The sequence below is a fragment of the Somniosus microcephalus genome, chromosome 7 (assembly GCF_052327205.1).
Source record: "Somniosus microcephalus isolate GS21.2 chromosome 7, FLI_Smic_1.0, whole genome shotgun sequence".
Lineage (NCBI taxonomy): Eukaryota > Metazoa > Chordata > Chondrichthyes > Squaliformes > Somniosidae > Somniosus > Somniosus microcephalus.
This window is the reverse complement of record NC_140993.1, coordinates 267,691,627-267,709,458: the sequence shown is the minus strand read 5'-3', so window position 1 is coordinate 267,709,458 and position 17,832 is coordinate 267,691,627. Positions and strand designations below refer to the sequence as shown.

At 48.1% G+C, this 17,832-nt stretch overlaps 1 protein-coding gene across 1 annotated transcript in view; it reads left to right on the top strand.

The window, feature by feature from the left end:
• Window positions 1-3,386: 3,386 nt before the first annotated feature.
• Window positions 3,387-17,832, top strand: part of bmper (BMP binding endothelial regulator) — a 116,070-nt gene continuing 101,624 nt past the window's right edge. The window contains exons 1-2 of the mRNA XM_085993737.1: window positions 3,387-5,809; window positions 5,923-6,008. Of these exons, the coding sequence (XP_085849863.1) occupies window positions 5,689-5,809; window positions 5,923-6,008 (207 nt within the window). The 5' untranslated portion in view covers window positions 3,387-5,688. The remainder of the gene's footprint in view (window positions 5,810-5,922; window positions 6,009-17,832) is intronic.

The window sequence follows — 17,832 nt, the reverse complement described above, 5'->3', positions numbered from 1 at the left end:
GCTCTTTGTGGCGATGGGCTTACAGTCGGGGGTGAGGTTAGCAAACAGTGGGGGGGGTGGGACTCTGAGTGTGGAGAGGTTGCATCTGGTGCGCGGCGGGCAATTTGGAGGCTGCTGGCTGCGGACTGTGAGTGGGGGGAGGGGGCCACCGTATGCCATCGTAACGCTTTTGAGGTGGCACTGGAAATCCAACCCCAGTAGAACGGCAGCGCAGAGGTCGGGCAGGACCAGGAGTTTAAAATTATTGAACACAGTCCCGTCTACTACTAGTGTCACCACGCAGTAGCCGCCAATGTCCGCTGACTGGGACTCGGAGGCCATAGAAATCCGCTGGTGCGCAGGCAGGACTGGGAGAGAGCAACGCCGCACCGTGTCGGGGTGGATGAAGCTCTCTGTGCTCCCGGAGTCAAAAAGGCAGTTTATTGCATGGCCGTTTACCTTAACGTCCATTTTGGACCGAGCTAGCTGGTGCGGTCTCGTTTGGTCCAGCGTCACAGAGGCCAGCGTAGGGGTCGGTGTGTCGCTGCGAGTATCAGATGGGGGGGGGTTGGCGGTCTGCTGCGTCCCGGCTGGTGTCCAAGATGGCGGCGTCCATGATTCCCATGTGGCTGGAGTCGTCCAAGATGGCTGCTGCTGCGGTGGTTCGCACATGGCTGGGGAGGCCCAAGATGGCGGCTCGCACGGCCCACACGCGGCGCTGCTGGCGTTCGGGGTGGCTTTGGCCTTGCAGACGCTGGCGTAGTGTCCCTTTTTCCCGCAGCCCGAGCAGGTCGCATTCTTCGCCGGGCAGCGCGCTCTGGGGTGTTTGGCCTGGCCACAGAAGTAGCATTTCTGGCCTTGGGATACTGCTGTCTGGCTTTGGGACACTGCTGCGGTAGTTGGGCCGTTGTTGGGCTGTGGCTGGGGTGGCACGGTGCTATGGGGCTGTCCTACCGTGTCCCAGGTTGTCGTTCCCCGCGGCATCCACGGTGCAGAGGAGTAGGCATCCATGCCCCGGAAGGCTGCGTCCAGCGTTAGTGCGATGTCGGAGGCTTTGTCGAGGGTGAGGTCACTCTGCTCCAGCAGTCGCTGTCGGGTGTAGTTGGACCTGTGGCCCGCTACGAAGGCATCCCGGATCAGTTCCTCCGTGTACTTAGTGGGCGTTACCGCCTTACACCCACAGGCCCGGCCAAGCACGGACAGTGCTTGGAGGTATTCCTCAGTCGATTCCCCAGGTTGTTGCTTGCGACTCCCCAGAAGGTGCCTAGCGTATACTTCGTTCACAGGGCGCGTGTACTGGGTCTTGAGGAGCTGGAGGGCGGCTGTGTACGAGGTCGCGTCCCGGATGACTGAGTACACTCGGTGGTTCACCTTGGAGAACAGGACAGACAGTTTGTCCGCATCCGTTTCGACCGCAGTGGAGGCAGTCAGGAATGTCTCGAAGCACGTGAGCCAGTGAGCAAACTTGGTGGAAGCGTCCGCTTCCCGACTGTCCAGGTCCAGGCATGCTGGTGTGAGGATCTTCTCCATTATAAAAAATTTAGTTAATAAAATTGATGCGCCATCAATTACTCAAAAGACTGAGGTTGAGCGAGTAACAATCAGGCTTTTATTAACTAAAGAATGAAGGTCTTGTCTCGAGTGGTCGACCCGTCCAGAATACTAAGGGACTGGGAGGTAGTCACTTATATACCTGGAATAGTGGGAGGAGTCAGCCGAGGCATGTCCAGACCTGTACCTAGTGGAATACACATACAGACACAGACAGGTATGACAGTGGTTTACCACATCATTCATGAATAAACTAAATGTATATTACATTTTCATAGAGTTATAACTGCACAAAAGGAGGCCATTCAGCCCATTGAGTCTGTGCCGGCTCTCTGTAGAGCAATCCAGTCAGTCCCATTCCCCCGCTCTATCCCCGTAGCCCTGCAAGTTTATTTCCCTCACGTGCCTATCCAGTCTCCCCTTGAAAACATTGAGTGTCTCCGCTTCCACCACTTCCGTCGGCAGCGAGTTCCAGGTCCTCACCACTCGCTGCGTAAAAATGTTTTTCCTCACATCCCCCCTGTATCTCTTGCCCAAAACCTTAAATCTGTGTCCCCTAGTCCTTGTACCATCAGTTAGTGGGAACAGCCTTTCCCCGTCTAGCCTATCCAAACCCATCATAATCTTGTACACCTCTATCAAATCACCCCGCAACCTCCTTTGCTCGAATGAAAACAAATCCAGCTTCTCCAACCTGTCCTTGTAGTTAAGATCCCCCATCCCTGGAACCATTCTGGTAAATCTCCTCTGCACCCTCTCAAGTGCCTTCACATCCTTCCTAAAGTGTGGTGACCAGAACTGGACACAATACTCCAGTTGTGGCCTAACCAGTGCTTTATAAAGGTTCAGCATAACTTCTCTACTTTTGTACTCAATACCTCTATTTATGAAGCCCAAGATCCCATATGCTTTGCTAACCACTCTCTCAATATGTCCCGCCACCTTCAGGGACCTATGCACATTAACTCCCAGGTCCCTCTGTCCCTGCACACTCTTTAAAACTGTGCCATTAAGTGTATATTGCCTCTCCCTGTTCCTTCTGCCAAAATGCATCACCTCACACTTCTCCGTATTAAATTCCATCTGCCACTTGTCTGCCCATTCTGCTAGACTTTCTATGTCCTGTTGCAGTTGATTGGTATCATCCTCACTGTTTGCCACACCCCCAAGTTTGGTGTCATCGGCAAATTTAGAAATTCTACTCTGTATTCCAATATCCAGGTCATTTATATATAGATATCAAAAAAAGCAGTGGCCCAGCACCAACCCTTGGGGAACACCACTGCCTACCACCCTCCAGTCTGCTAGGATGGATACAGTAATTCTGCGGCCAAATGTTAACATAGACAGATTTTCAAAAAACTCAAAACAGAAAGAATTTACAGGAGAGACACTGTATCTACTAATATATTGAAACTTTTGGGGTATCGCAAGCACCTCTGGTGTCACGCCTGCTATAACATTTTTGCCGTCACAATGTTCTGATACTGTTAAAACAGCTCGCCCTGTGACTCGATGAGCAATGACATAGCAGGTCAGCTTGTGTGTGTGTGTGTGTGTGTGTGTGTGTGTGTGTGTGTGTGTGTGTGTGTGTGTGTGTGTGTGTGTGTGTGTGTGTGTGTTAGTCAAGCCCCCAAAGCAATCCGCACAGGGAGATGAAACCAATGTAGCCTTCAGGTGCTGGGGTTAGAGGGCAGCAAAAATTGGACCAGGATGCACAGATGTCATTAAGTCTCTGTTCGAATGTTATACATTATGCCATTTTGTATAGTTTCATTCCTGTGTAAACTGGCCACACTGCAATTACAACTTCAGGTGTCAGTCGTGGCTCAGTGGGTGCCACTCTTGCCTCTGAGTCAGAAGGTTGTGGGTTCAAGTCCCACTCCAGAGACTTGAGCCCATTATCCAGGCGGACACTCCGGTGCAGTACTGAGGGAGTGTCTGAGGTGCCGTCTTTAGGGTGCCCGTCTGCCCTCTCAGGCGGACGTAGAAGATCCCATGATGGAACTATTCGAAAAAGTGCAAGGGAGTTCTCCCTGGTGTCCTGGCCAGTATTTATCCTTCAACTACCATCACTAAAAGAAAACCGATTATCTGGTCATTATCAAAGTACTGTTTGTGGAACCTTGCTGTGCACAAATTGGATGCTGTGTTTCCTACTTCAGAAGTACTTCACCGGCTGTAAAACGCTTTGGGACATCCTGAGGTTGTGAAAGGCGCTATGGAAATGCAAGTTCTTTCTTTCTGTCAGTGGTGATGCAGTGCCTCCACTGGCGGATGGTGGGATTACTGTATGACAAGTTTACATGGGCATTTTCCATTATAAATGCTAACGTTTGCGTTCTCTATGTTAACAGGACATGTGTGCAGACCTCAGGTTTTAATATATTGTATATAGCACACCGGTGTAGTTTTTCTTAGTGGATTGGAGGTGATTTTATTTTCCTGAAGCGCCGTTTCGCGCACGGCCTCAGCACACAGCGAACAGGAGCCCTCATTCAGTCGAGACTCCACGCTGAGCACACACTGGGTTATGAAAATTTCCACAGAGGTCATTTCATTATGAATGTGGCACACACACACGCCTTATCCTCTCGCTGAACTGCAACATGTTACGAGCCGGGCCCCGCTCTGGTTAACGCTGTGTGTGTGATCAGTGTAACCCAATACCTGGCCGGCTCTCCCTTTCTACCAGTGCAGGTGGCAGTGTCTCCCAGTCTGTGGTTAGCACTGGCCTCCCATTCATGAATCGCACGTTAGATTACCTTCAACAGGCGCCAAAACACTCTCCCGACAAAAGATCCTTGTTGAACCCATCTGAGCCTATTTGTTCCCGAGTCCTACATAATTTATTGAATTCCAGTCCCGTGTTATAAATATTTCAGCCACATTGTGGAGCAGTCCCAAACGGCTGCGGCCACCGATTGGGTCTGAAGATGAACGAGCAGATAGTGCCGAATTATTCTCTGAATTTCAGACGGATTACTCGATATATTTAAATTGAACAAATCATTTAGTGTTTGTGTATTGACTGATATGAACTGAAAACTCTGAACAACCAGCGGTTAAACAAAACACAACGATCGGCGAGTGAATGAGGCAAATGGGATGTGCGTTAAAATCGGTCTCACAAATTGTCTGCTGACCATAACTGATCCTCTGCAATAACTTTAATTTCACTGCAATAACTTTGCTGGAACAATTTCACTCCATTGATTTTAACTTCATTACAATAAGTCACTGCAACAATTTCACTGCATTAATTAATTTCACTGCAATAATTAATTTCACTGCAATAATTAACTTCACTCCCAACAATTTCACTCCAACAACGTCACTACAATGCCCCATCGGTATTTTTCTTAGTAAAATATCACATCGGCTGACATCACATCCACCAGTAATATCACTGGCAGTTTGTGTTTTTATGTGTAATATATTGGGATTCCACATGTTTCTGTAATTAGAAGTCACAGTGTGACCAGTTCCCAATGCAGTCCCGGGACACGTGTTGCCATGGTAAAGGTAGGGTGTGGATAAAACTAGACAACCGGGGGATCTCGAGGGGCTTAAAGTCTCTTTAGAGCTCCAGTAGGCAGGGTTTGGGGAGGAGGAGGAGGAGGGGGGTCCCTGAATCGCCCCAGTGGATGGCATGTGTCCAGTGGTGTGTTCAGTTGCCGGTCTAATGGGGTGGTAGGTGGATCCAGTCAATGTTTGCTGTGCTTTGGCGAGTTGCTCAGTTAGCTGGGTGCATCGCGCGCGAGAGGCTGCAGACTGCAGACAGACGGGCGCTAACTCCCAGAGCAGCCAGCACTGATGGATTTAAATTGGTGAAGCTCCACACACACACACACACCAGGCAGCCCCGCCTGCACTCCCCGAATCCCGGGCACGGCTGTCTCTCTAGATGATCGGGACGCTGAGGAGGAGACTCGGGATGAGCAGCCCGCTGTCACAGTGATGAGTCGCTCAGGCTGGAGGTGCATGTCGCTGGTTGGCAGGTTGATGCTCATCGCTGTGTGGATACCAGGGACTGAGGCTGACCGGCTGGCGCCGAATCCACCATCCCCGACACCTGACTGACGGGCAGCCGGCGCTGAGATCCTAGGCTGGGATATAGTTTTAGTTCTGACGGAGTTGATTCATGTGCCGGCAGTGATGATGCTGTTTCATTTCGGCAGCTCTCTGGCGAGCTGGCCAAACTTCTGCAGTCGTTTACTGATCTGTTTCTTTTTAGTTTTCCTTTCTCAGATCACCGTTTCCCCGTCTCTTCTGACAGGTAAGGAAACATGAACTCTCGTCCTGTGCAATTCCATATTCTAAGCTCTGGAAAACGAATATCCTCTCTAATTGTGTCGGTGTTTTAATATTTGCACAAACGGTGTGTTTTAGGTTCAGTGGCAAGCTGTGAAAATGAAGGCGATGTGATAGAAATCCCCCGAATTACAGACAACCCCTGTATCTCCTGCCTGTGTATGGTAAGAGCCGGTTTCGTTTTAACAAATACCTCAGGTGCACCAGCGGAGTATGGTTCGAAAGGCAAATGTGACGATTTAAACCACGCGAGTGGTTCAGGGACAGTCAGCCTTGGACGGTCATTGCACAGCTGACCAGTTCTGTAACACTGAAGTTCAAACTCCAGCTAAAAGGTTTGTGTTGTAGTAGAAGGCTCGGCATTTTCAGCGAGCTCTCCTCCTGATTTTCGTTTGCAATGCAAGAGAACCAATGAAAAGAACCGCTGTTCAGCTGTCAGTACATCACGGTCTGCAGTCGATGGGTTGCAGAGCCCCGAGTGACCCTTTTCGAACACACTCTGCTGGTTGCTGTAGTTGCAAAATTCTGTAGTTTTGGGAAGGATTTTAACCCAAGTTTAGTTTTTTTTTGTGGTGGGGGTGGAAATTCTGTGGTTTTTAAAACATTCGTTCTGCCCTGCAAAGTTCAATGAGATGTTGAGATTGAGAATTCTGAGATTGAGAATTCTGAGTGTGTGTGTGTGTGTGTGTGTGTGTTGGTGCCGAACCGGCGCTAGGACCCAGTGGGTGGTGAGCCGGGCTCCCGGCTCCTGTGTGTGTGCCCGCGGCCGGGTAGCAGAGCCGGAGAGGCCGGGGAGGTGTGAGGGCTCCCAGCCGGGCTGGGTGGCTCTGGGAGGCTGTTGCAGATTTGCATCCCCCCCGCCCCCCGCCCCCCAACCTGTTTAAATCCTCAGCAAAGCGGTTCTCGCCCGCCTGTCAATCACTGTCAGTCACCCGGGACCCGCATGTTGCACGCTTCCTGCACTTGATCTAATTCGCTCCTTACTACCTGCTGCCAGCTCTTGTCCGTCCATATCTTGGGGTTTCGAACCAAAAATCATCCATATCTCATTCCCGATTTCAATTTGCAAACTCAAATCCCAACATTTATACCCCTTTTAAATATAGACCAGCGCTAATCCTATGTGTTTAAATATTAACACGGCGGCTGCAGGTGTTCCCTGTAATCGAGTGTATGGATTTATTATATGTAGAGATGGTGAATCCCTTCACAATTTACCCTCAGAAAGAGCCTCCTTCTGCATTGTGGAAGGTTCCACATCATTTTGCTTCCCGAATGAAAAACAAACAAAAAAACTGCTAATGCTGGAAATCTGAAACAGAAGCAGGAAATGCTGGAAACATTTGGCGGGCCGGGCAGCCTCTGTGGAGAGAACAAGCAAGTTCACGATTTGGGCATCTCCCTGAAATGTTAAATTATCGGCTTTCTGCGTTTTTCATCAGCGGGGTTGAAGTTGCAGGTTGATTTTTTTTTTTATTGGCATCGCCCGCTGACGGCAGCAACATTGATGTAAAAGGGCAAACAGTGGGCAGGCAAAAAGGGAACCGCGAGCAATCGAGTGTAATGGCAGGCTTCACAGCAAGCTCACCAGCTACTCGGGCTGGATTCTGCCGGCTGGGCTTACGGATCTCCTCAGGTGCCCTGTGCGGCGTCGGGTTTGCAACATCGTCACTGCATTTGCGAAGATTTGCTCCCGGTCCGGGACAGGCTGGGTGGACCAGAGGGTCCTTCTCCCGGAGTCTGTCATTGTTCGCCCGGTGTGAACATTGGAACCATGCTCTGATAGGAATTTCACTGGAACTGGTGAACAGGGAAACTCTTTTACTGACACGTTCACTAGAATAACCCCTCGGGGTTCCGGTTGTACTCTTGGATACCGTGTGATGATGATGATGACGATAGCAAAATACTGCAGATGTTGGAAATCCGAAATAACAACAGAAAATGCTGGCAAAACTCAGCAGGCCAGGCAACATCCGTGGAGAGAAAATAGAGTCTCTATTTTCGTTGACTATTAACGTTGACTCAATTTTCTCTCCACGGATGTTGCCTGGCCTGCTGAGTTTTTCCAGCATTGATGATTATGGTTTCATCATTGACGTCGATGGTGACAGCCTATGATTCATCTCCAGTTAATACAGGTTATGGGTTCTGGTATGAGTGAAGTCACGATTTCTGTGAGAATGTTTTCCCCTCACACACACAGGAGGTCGATGTGGTTTTAGTGATTTCCTTTGGGCTCTCTCTCTTTTCTCCGGCGAGCTGGAGAGGACTCGCTGCGAGCTGTCCCGTACCATGGTGAAGCCCCGTTTTGCCACAATTCCCCATCACCAGCATCGTGCCCCCGTGCGTCAGTTGAGATGCCACGTTTTCTCAGCTCGGGTCTTCAGGCAATCCTTAAAATTCTTTTGAACTGACCAACACGGGAGCTTCAGTGTACCGTACAACACCTGCCTGGGTAGTCTAGCACTCGGACTAAGTGACCAGTCCACCTTAGCTACAGTGTACTAATACAATAATAACTCCAATTCCATTTATTCACCATCACTAGATGCCCTGAAAAAGAAGTTGCATTTATATAGCGCTTTTCACAACCTCCCAAAGTGCTTTACAGCCAATGAAGTACTTTTGAAGCGCAATCCCTGTTGTAAACATTATATTGAGAAATTGGTGGTGGTGAGCCTTCTTCTTGAACCGCTGGTAGCAGGTTTGATACAACTGAGTGTCTTGCAAACCGCTTCAGGGGGCAGTTAAGAGTCAACCAGGTTGGTGTGGGACTGGAGTCACATATAGGCCCAGACCGCGTAAGGACGGCAGGTTTCCCTCCCTAAAGGACATCAGTGAACCAGTTTTTTTTTTTTGTTGCAACAATCCAACAGCTTCAAGGTAATTTTTACTGACACCAGCTTTTTATTAACAGATTATTGAAACTGAATTAAAATTCTCAAACTGCCCACGGTGGGATTTGAACTCACGGTCTCTGGATTACTCGTGCATAGAAACATAACATAGAAACATAGAAGTTAGGAGCAGGAGTAGGCCATTCGGCCCCTCGAGCCTGCTCCGCCATTCAATGAGATCATGGCTGATCATCCAAACTCAGTACCCTGTCCCTGCCTTCTCCCCATATCCCTTGATCCCTTTAGCCTTAAGAAATATATCTAACTCCTTCTTGAATATATTTAATGAATTGGCCTCCACTGCCTTCTGTGGTAGAGAATTCCACAGGTTCACCACTCTCTGGGTGAAGAAATTCCTCCTCTGTCCTAAATGGCTTACCCCTTACCCTTAGACTGTGACCCCTGGCTCTGGACTCCCCGACCATCGGGAACATCCTTCCTGCATCTAGTCTGTCCAGTCCTGTTAGAATTTTGTAAGTTTCAATGAGATCCCCTCTCATTCTTCTAAACTCCAGCGAGTATAAGCCCAATTGACCCAATTTCTCCTCATACGTCATTCCTGCCATCCCAGGTATCAGTCTGGTGAATCTTCGCTGCACTCCCTCCATGGCAAGAACATCCTTCCTCAGATAAGGTGACCAAAACTGCACACAATACTCAAGATGTGGTCTCACCAAGGCCCTGTTCAACTGCAGCAAGACATCCTTGTTCCTGTACTCGAACCCTCTCGCTACGAAGGCCAACATACCATTTGCCTTCTTAACCGCCTGCTGCACCTGCATGCTTACCTTCAGCGACTGGTGCACAAGGACACCCAGGTCTCGTTGCACTTCCCCTTCTCCCAATCTATTGCCATTCAGATGATAATCTGCCTTCCTGTTTTTGCCACCAAAGTGGATAACCTCGCATTTATCCACATTGTACTGCATCTGCCATGCTTCTGCCCAATCACCCAACCTGTCCAAATCATCCTGGAGTTTCTCGGCATCCTCCTCACAGCACACACGCCCACCCAGCTTTGTGTTGTCTGCAAACTTGGAGATATTACATCTAGTTCCCTCATCTAGATCATGTGTCCAGCAACATAACCACTACACTACTGTATTTGCAATCAGCTGAGCTGGGTTACCGCTGTGTTCAGTAGTACTTATGCCCTGACACATTGAATTCACCTTTGCTATACAAGCCTTCCATGCACCACCTGTGATAACCTGCCCCACAATCAGATGCTGTTTTTCCAATCAGTTGCAGATCTAAACTGTACGCCTTTCTCTGTGTGCTGAGTACTTTGTGGTATTCAGGTCTTGGGTACAACATGCCTGCAGACCCTGTGGGAGTGCCGCTCATTGAATCTGACGTTAAACTGAGTGTTGAGGTGGGTGTAAAATATCTCCTAAAATTATTCGAAGCAGAGCAAGGGTGTTCTCCCGGTGTCCTGACCAATATTCCACTTTCAACCAACACCACCAAAAATGGTAATTCATCTCATTGATGTTTGTGGGCTCTTGCTGTGCACAAAATTCAGTGTATTTAAAACATGAAGGGCTTGTGAAAGGTCTGATGAGGCATTCTATAAATGAAAGTCTTTCTTCCTGTACTCTTTTGATTGCTCTATCATGTACCCTTTGCCTTTACCAAAGTTTGTCCAAGCTACAGTTTTTTCTAAACCTTATATGCTCCATAATTTCAAATTTCAATCCAAATTTGTCCTTTTATCATTTTGTTCCTCATTATGCTCCTTTGCCAGCAAAAATTGAGGAATTAACAAAGACTAGAGCTCAACTAGCCCTATCAGCATAACCTTCTATTTTCTAACCACAAAATGCTGGAAACACTCAGCAGGTCAGGCAGCATCGAGGAGAGAGAAACAGAGTCAATGTTTCGGGTCGAGGACCCTTCGTCAGAACTGGAAAAGGTTAGAGAAGAGAGATTTTTAAGCAAGTGCAGGGGCAGGGACAGGGAGGAGGGGAGTTAAGAACAAAGGGAGGGACTGTGATAGGCTGGAAGGCAGGAGAGATTGACTGACAAAAGGGATGATGGTGCAAGGCAAAAAGAGAAGGTAATGGGACAAGTTAAGAAACAAAAGATGACTCTAGATGAGGTGTAAATGGTGATGGCAGAATCATCAACAGCTACTTTCTAAGAAAAAAAGGGAAAAAATATAGGGGACGAGGTTATAGTCCAAAATTGTTGAACTCGATGTAGCACACTCGCCTCTGAGTTAGAAGGTTGTAGGTTCAAGTCCCACTCCAGGGACTTGAGCATATAAAGCTAGGCTGACACTCCAGTGCAGTGCTGAGGGAGTGCTGCACTGTCGGAGGTGCTGTTTTTTGGATGAGACGTTAAACCGAGGCCCCGTCTGCTCTCTCGGGTGGATGTAAAAGATCCCAAGGCACTATTTCAAAGAAGAGCAGGGGAGTTATCCCTGGTGTCCTGGCCAATATTTATCCCTCAATCAACATAACAAAAAAACAGATTATCTGGTCATTATCACATTGCTGATAAGTTGAGGGGGGAAGTGAAGATGAAAATAAGATTGGCAAAGAGAAAATATGAGAGTAGAATGGCGGTTAACATAAAAGGGAACCCAAAAGTCTTCTACCAGCATGTAAACAGTAAGCGGGTAGTAAGAGGCGGGGTGGGCCTATTAGGGACAAAGAAGGTGATATAGGCTTAGAGGCGCAGGACAAGGCTAGAATACTCAATGAGTACTTTGTATCGGTGTTTACTAAGGAGGTGGATGCTGACAAAATATCAACAGAAATGGAAAAGGTAGAAGCAATGGAAGGGGTGAAAATTGATAGACAGGATGTACTCGAAAGGCTGGGTATGCTTAGAGTGGATAAGTCGCCTGGTCCAGATGGCTTGCATCCCAGGTTACTAAAGGAATTGGGGGAGGAGATAGCAGAAGCGCTTGCCATAATTTTCCAATCTTCTCTAGATGCGGGGGAGGTGCCTGAGGATTGGAAAGTGGCAAATGTGACACCATTGTTCAAGAAAGGGTGTAAGGACAATCCTAGTAACTATAGGCCGGTCAGTTTAACATCAGTGGTGGGTAAAGTTTTAGAAACAATGATCCAGAAAAAAATTAACAGGCGCTTGGAGAGGTTTAAGCTAATTAAGGGAGAGCCAGCATGGATTTTTAAAAGGCAGATCGTGTTTGACTAATCTAATTGAATTTTTTGATGAAGTAACAGGGAGGATTGATGAAGGGAATGCAATGGATGTTGTCTACATGGATTTTTGGAAGGTGTTTGACAAAGTACCACATAGAAGGCTGGTTAACAAAATTGAGGCTCATGGAATATGTGGGTCAGTGGCAGTTTGGATAAGGAATTGACTTAAGGATAGAAAACAGCGAGTTGTATTAAATGGCTGTTTTACAGACTGGAGGATGGTAGACGGTGGTGTTCCCCAAGGGTCAGTGCTGGGGGCACTGCTTTTTTTGATATATATAAATGACCTGGATATTGGAATACAGAGTAGAATTTCTAAATTTGCCGATGACACCAAACTTGGGGGTGTGGCAAACAGTGAGGATGATACCAATCAACTGCAGCAGGACATAGAAAGGCTAGCAGAATGGGCAGTCAAGTGGCAGATGGAATTTAATACAGAGAAGTGTGAGGTGATGCATTTTGGCAGAAGGAACAGGGAGAGGCAATATACACTTAATGGCACAGTTTTAAAGAGTGTGCAGGGACAGAGGGACCTGGGAGTTAATGTGCATAGGTCCCTGAAGGTGGCAGGACATATTGAGAGAGTGGTTAGCAAAGCATATGGGATCTTGGGCTTCATAAATAGAGGTATTGAGTAGAGAAGTTATGCTGAACCTTTATAAAGTGCCGGTTAGGTCACAACTGGAGTATTGCGTCCAGTTCTGGTCACCACACTTTGTAAAGGCCCTTGAGAGGGTGCAGAGGAAATTTACCAGAATGGTTCCAGGGATGGGGGATCTTAGCTACAAGGACAGGTTGCAGAAGCTGGATTTGTTTTCATTAGAGTAAAGGAGGTTGAGGGATGATTTGATAGAGGTGTACAAGATTATGACGGGTTTGGATAGGCTAGACGGGAAAAGGCTGTTCCCACTAGTTGATGGTACAAGGACTAGGGGACACAGATTTAAGGTTTTGGGCAAGAGATACAGGGGGGATGTGAGGAAAAACCTTTTTACGCAGCGAGTGGTGATGACCTGGAACTCGCTGCCGATGGAAGTGGTGGAAGCGGAGACACTCAATGTTTTCAAGGGGAGACTCGATAGGCACTTGAGGGAAATAAACTTGCAGGGCTACGGGGATAGAGCGGGGGAATGGGACTGACTGGATTGCTCTACAGAGAGCCGGCACGGACTCGATGGGCTGAATGGCCTCCTTCTGTGCAGTTATAACTCTATGAAAATGTAATATACATTTAGTTTATTCATGAATGATCATTAAAGATTCAGTCAGACTGTCACTTTCGTGTTGATGGGAAGTGATTTTTGAGTGCCGTTATGACTATGCTGTTTGTGGGACCTTGCTGTGCACAAATTGGCTGCCGTGTTTCCCACATTACAACAGCGACTCCTATTCAAAAGTACTTCATTGACTGTAAAGCACTTTGAGACGTCCGGTGGTCATCAAAGTCGCTATATAAATGCAAGTCTTTGTCTTTCTTTTAAGCCCAGAAGGCTGTAAAGTGCCTTTATGCTTAAATGTCTTTCGATTAGGTACTTTACAGCCTTCTGGACTTAACATCAAGTTCAACAATTTCAGACCATAACCTCATCCCCTATATTTTTTCCCTTTTTTTCTCTCATGGTAGCTGTTGATGATTCTGCCATCACCATTTACACCTCATCCAGCGTCATCTTTTGTTTCTTAACTTGTCCCATTACCTTCTCTTTTTGCCTTGCACCATCATCCCTTTTGTCAGTTAATCTCTCCTGCCTTCCAGCCCATCACAGTCCCTCCCTTTGTTCTTTCCTCCCCTCCTCCCTGTCCCTGCCCCTGCACTTGCTTAAAAATCTCTCTTCTCTAACCTTTTCCAGTTCTGACGAAGGGTCCTCGACCCGAAACGTTAACTCAGTTTCTCTCTCCTCGATGCTGCCTGACCTGCTGAGTGTTTCCAGCATTTTGTTGTTATTTCAGATTTCCAGCATCCGCAATATTTTGCTATTGTTCTATTCTTTCCTCCCTCATGTGCCTATCTAGCTTCCTCTTAAAATGCATGTATGCTATTTGCCTCAACTACAGTACTTCATGTGGTAACGCGTTCTACATTCTAACCACTCTCTGGGTAAAGAAGTTTCTCCTGAATTCCCTATTGGATTTATTAGCGACTATCTTATATTTATGGTTCCTAGTTTTGGGCTCCCCCACAAGAGGAAACATCTTCTCTATGTCTACCCTATCGAACCCTAAAGACCTCTATCTGGTCACCCCTCAGCCATCTCTTTTCAAGAGAAAAGAGCCGCAGGCTGTTCAACCTTTCCTGATCGGTATAACCTCTCAGTCCTGGTATCATCCTTGTAAACCTTTTATTGCACCTTCCACTGTGCCTCTATATCCTTTTTATTATCTTGAGATTGTTCATCTGACGAGACTGCAGCATTCTGCCTTCTCCATCACTGAAAGAATTGTGGAATTACATTCCAGAAACAATGTTCCCCACGATGGCTTGCTGGTGAATCCTAGCACTAATCTCTACTTTAACCATTGGCCTGTCACAGTGGTGTACACTTCCACTGGGCTTTGAAGTTTGTTATAGAATATTTAATTGCTTGGTTATGATTACCTATCACTGGAGTGTAAACCTGAATGATTGTGTGGCTGAAACCATGTTCTGAATCCTTCCTAATGACTCAATTAGTAAATACATCACCTGGTGCATTACTGGACCAGATCAGGGAGCTCTCAAGATCGGTGCTGGCTTGTGCTGTGTTTGGATGATATCAGAGAGGACAGCAGTGGCAATATTACACTTGGTCTCAGTACCTCCTGTACTTGGGAGGAGAATAAATTGATCAGGACTTCCTGCTCTAATTGCTCTGCAACAACTCTCCCCAGAAAGTGTGTGCGGTTGGGTTTCAGTTGGACGAGACCAGTTCCTGTAGAAAGCCCGGGGTGTTATTTAGTTGTTGTTTCTATGTTTTCCCACTTTGTTGGTTTCCTGGGAGTGATGATGGGATTGCCTGCCCAGGCGCCCCTCTGTAGACCATGAGATTTACTGCTTTGAAGGAAAGCTCCTGAAGGACCTAAACATCCTGTCCCAAGTGTTCCTTCACCCAAAGCCATCGGCACTTCTTGGATTGGTTTCATCCGTGGCTCAAGTCTTGGAGAAACTCCTTTGATAGGCTTTTCCCAAATGGGAACAAAGCACATCGCACCATCTCTCTCGTTAAAGGGAAAAACAATTGCAATATCTCTTAACTCTTAGAGACATTCCGCGGGGATTTCCTCGAAGATTCCATCGCTGCAGGTTCGGCGGAGACCCTGCTTACGGTTTGGAGCGGGAGAAGACACCAGGAAATTCACCCCATTGTTACACTTGTAGTTCATGCAGGCACGCTCCGTTCCCAAGGTGCCTGTATAGAAAGATAGGAGCAGGAGTAGGCCATTCGGCCCCTCGAGCCTGCTCCGCCATTCAATGAGATCATGGCTGATCATCCAAATTCAGTACCCTGTCCCTGCCTTCTCTCCATATCCCTTGATCCCTTTAGCCTTAAGAAATATATCTAACTCCTTCTTGAATATATTTAATGAATTGGCCTCTACTGCCTTCTGTGGTAGAGAATTCCACAGATTCACCACTCTCTGGGTGAAGAAATTCCTCCTCATTTCTGTCCTAAAAGGCCTACCCCTTATCCTTAGACTGTGACCCCTGGTTCTGGACTCCCCGACCATCGGGAACATCCTTCCTGCATCTAGTCTGTCCAGTCCTGCCAGAATTTTATAAATTTCAATGAGATCCCCTCTCATTCTTCTAAACTCCAGCGAGTACAAGCCCAATCGTCCCAATCTCTCCTCATATGTCATTCCTGCCATCCCAGGTATCAGCCTGGTGAATCTTCGCTGAACTCCTTCCATGGCAAGAATATCCTTCCTCAGATAAGGCGACCAAAACTGCACACAATACTCAAGGTGTGGTCTCACCAAGGCCCTGTACAACTGCAGCAAGACATCCTTGTTCCTGTACTCAAACCCTCTCGCTATGAAGGCCAACATACCATTTGCCTACTTAACCACCTGCTGCACCTGCATGCTTACCTTCAGCGACTTGTGTACAAGGACACCCAGGTCTCGTTGCACTTTCCCTTCTCCCAATCTATTGCCATTCAGATAATAACCTGCCTTCCTGTTTTTGCCACCAAAGTGGATAACCTCACATTTATCCACATTATATTGCATCTGCCATGGTTATGAGGGCAGACCATGGGGTGAAATTGGTCTTGTCTGTTAGTGCACAATGGGTGGGAACAAACAGGCCGCCTGATTTTATTTTCCATTGACTTCAATAAAGTGTAAAACGGGCTGTTGATTCGTTATCACCGCTTTTGTGCTAACGCCCAATATCAATTTCACCACTACCCCCATCCCGTGTCCACTAGAGGTTCCAAGGAAAGAAAGAGAGACGTGCATTTATGTAGCACCTTTTACAGCTTCAGGATGTCCCAAAGCGCTTTACAGCGAATGAAGTAATTTTTTTTGAAGTGTAGTCACAGTTATAATGTAGGAAATTAATGGGTTTGGGAACTTGTGCTTTGGAAGTGAAATCCGTCTGGTGATGTGGCCCCAGCGCCCTTTGAGTTTGATTGTTTGCTTTAGGGTGTCGGGGAAGAATTTTCCAGTGTGTTTCCTGATATCGGCCACTTTTTCACTTTATGTTGCCTTCCCAAGAAGATGGCGTCACTAGGGATTGGGGAGGGTAGTGCGCCAGGAATTGGGGGGGAGCTAGCGCGTGAGAGATTGGGGGTTAGAGCGTGAGGGATTGGGGGGTAGAGTGTGAGAGATTGGGGGGTAGAGTGTGAGAGATTGGGGGGTAGAGTGTGAGGGATTGGGGGGTAGAGTGTGAGGGATTGGGGGGTAGAGTGTGAGAGATTGGGGGGTAGAGTGTGAGAGATTGGGGGGTAGAGTGTGAGAGATTGGGGGGTAGAGCGTGAGAGATTGGGGGGTAGAGTGTGAGAGATTGGGGGGTAGAGTGTGAGGGATTGGGGGGTAGAGTGTGAGGGATTGGGGGGTAGAGTGTGAGGGATTGGGGGGTAGAGTGTGAGGGATTGGGGGGTAGAGTGTGAGAGATTGGGGGGTAGAGCGTGAGAGATTGGGGGGTAGAGCGTGAGGGATTGGGGGGTAGAGTGTGAGAGATTGGGGGGTAGAGCGTGAGAGATTGGGGGGTAGAGTGTGAGGGATTGGGGGGTAGAGCGTGAGGGATTGGGGGGTAGAGCGTGAGAGATTGGGGGGTAGAGTGTGAGAGATTGGGGGGTAGAGCGTGAGGGATTGGGGGGTAGAGCGTGAGAGATTGGGGGGTAGAGTGTGAGAGATTGGGGGGTAGAGTGTGAGGGATTGGGGGGTAGAGTGTGAGAGATTGGGGGGTAGAGTGTGAGAGATTGGGGGGTAGAGCGTGAGGGATTGGGGGGTAGAGTGTGAGAGATTGGGGTAGAGTGTGAGAGATTGGGGGTAGAGCGTGAGAGATTGGGGGGTAGAGTGTGAGGGATTGGGGGGTAGAGCGTGAGAGATTGGGGGGTAGAGTGTGAGAGATTGGGGGGTAGAGTGTGAGGGATTGGGGGGTAGAGTGTGAGGGATTGGGGGGTAGAGTGTGAGAGATTGGGGGGTAGAGTGTGAGAGATTGGGGGTAGAGCGTGAGAGATTGGGGGGTAGAGTGTGAGAGATTGGGGGGTAGAGCGTGAGAGATTGGGGGGTAGAGTGTGAGAGATTGGGGGGTAGAGTGTGAGAGATTGGGGGGTAGAGCGTGAGGGATTGGGGGGTAGAACGTGAGAGATTGGGGGGTAGAGTGTGAGAGATTGGGGGGTAGAGTGTGAGAGATTGGGGGGTAGAGTGTGAGAGATTGGGGGGTAGAGCGTGAGGGATTGGGGGGTAGAGCGTGAGGGATT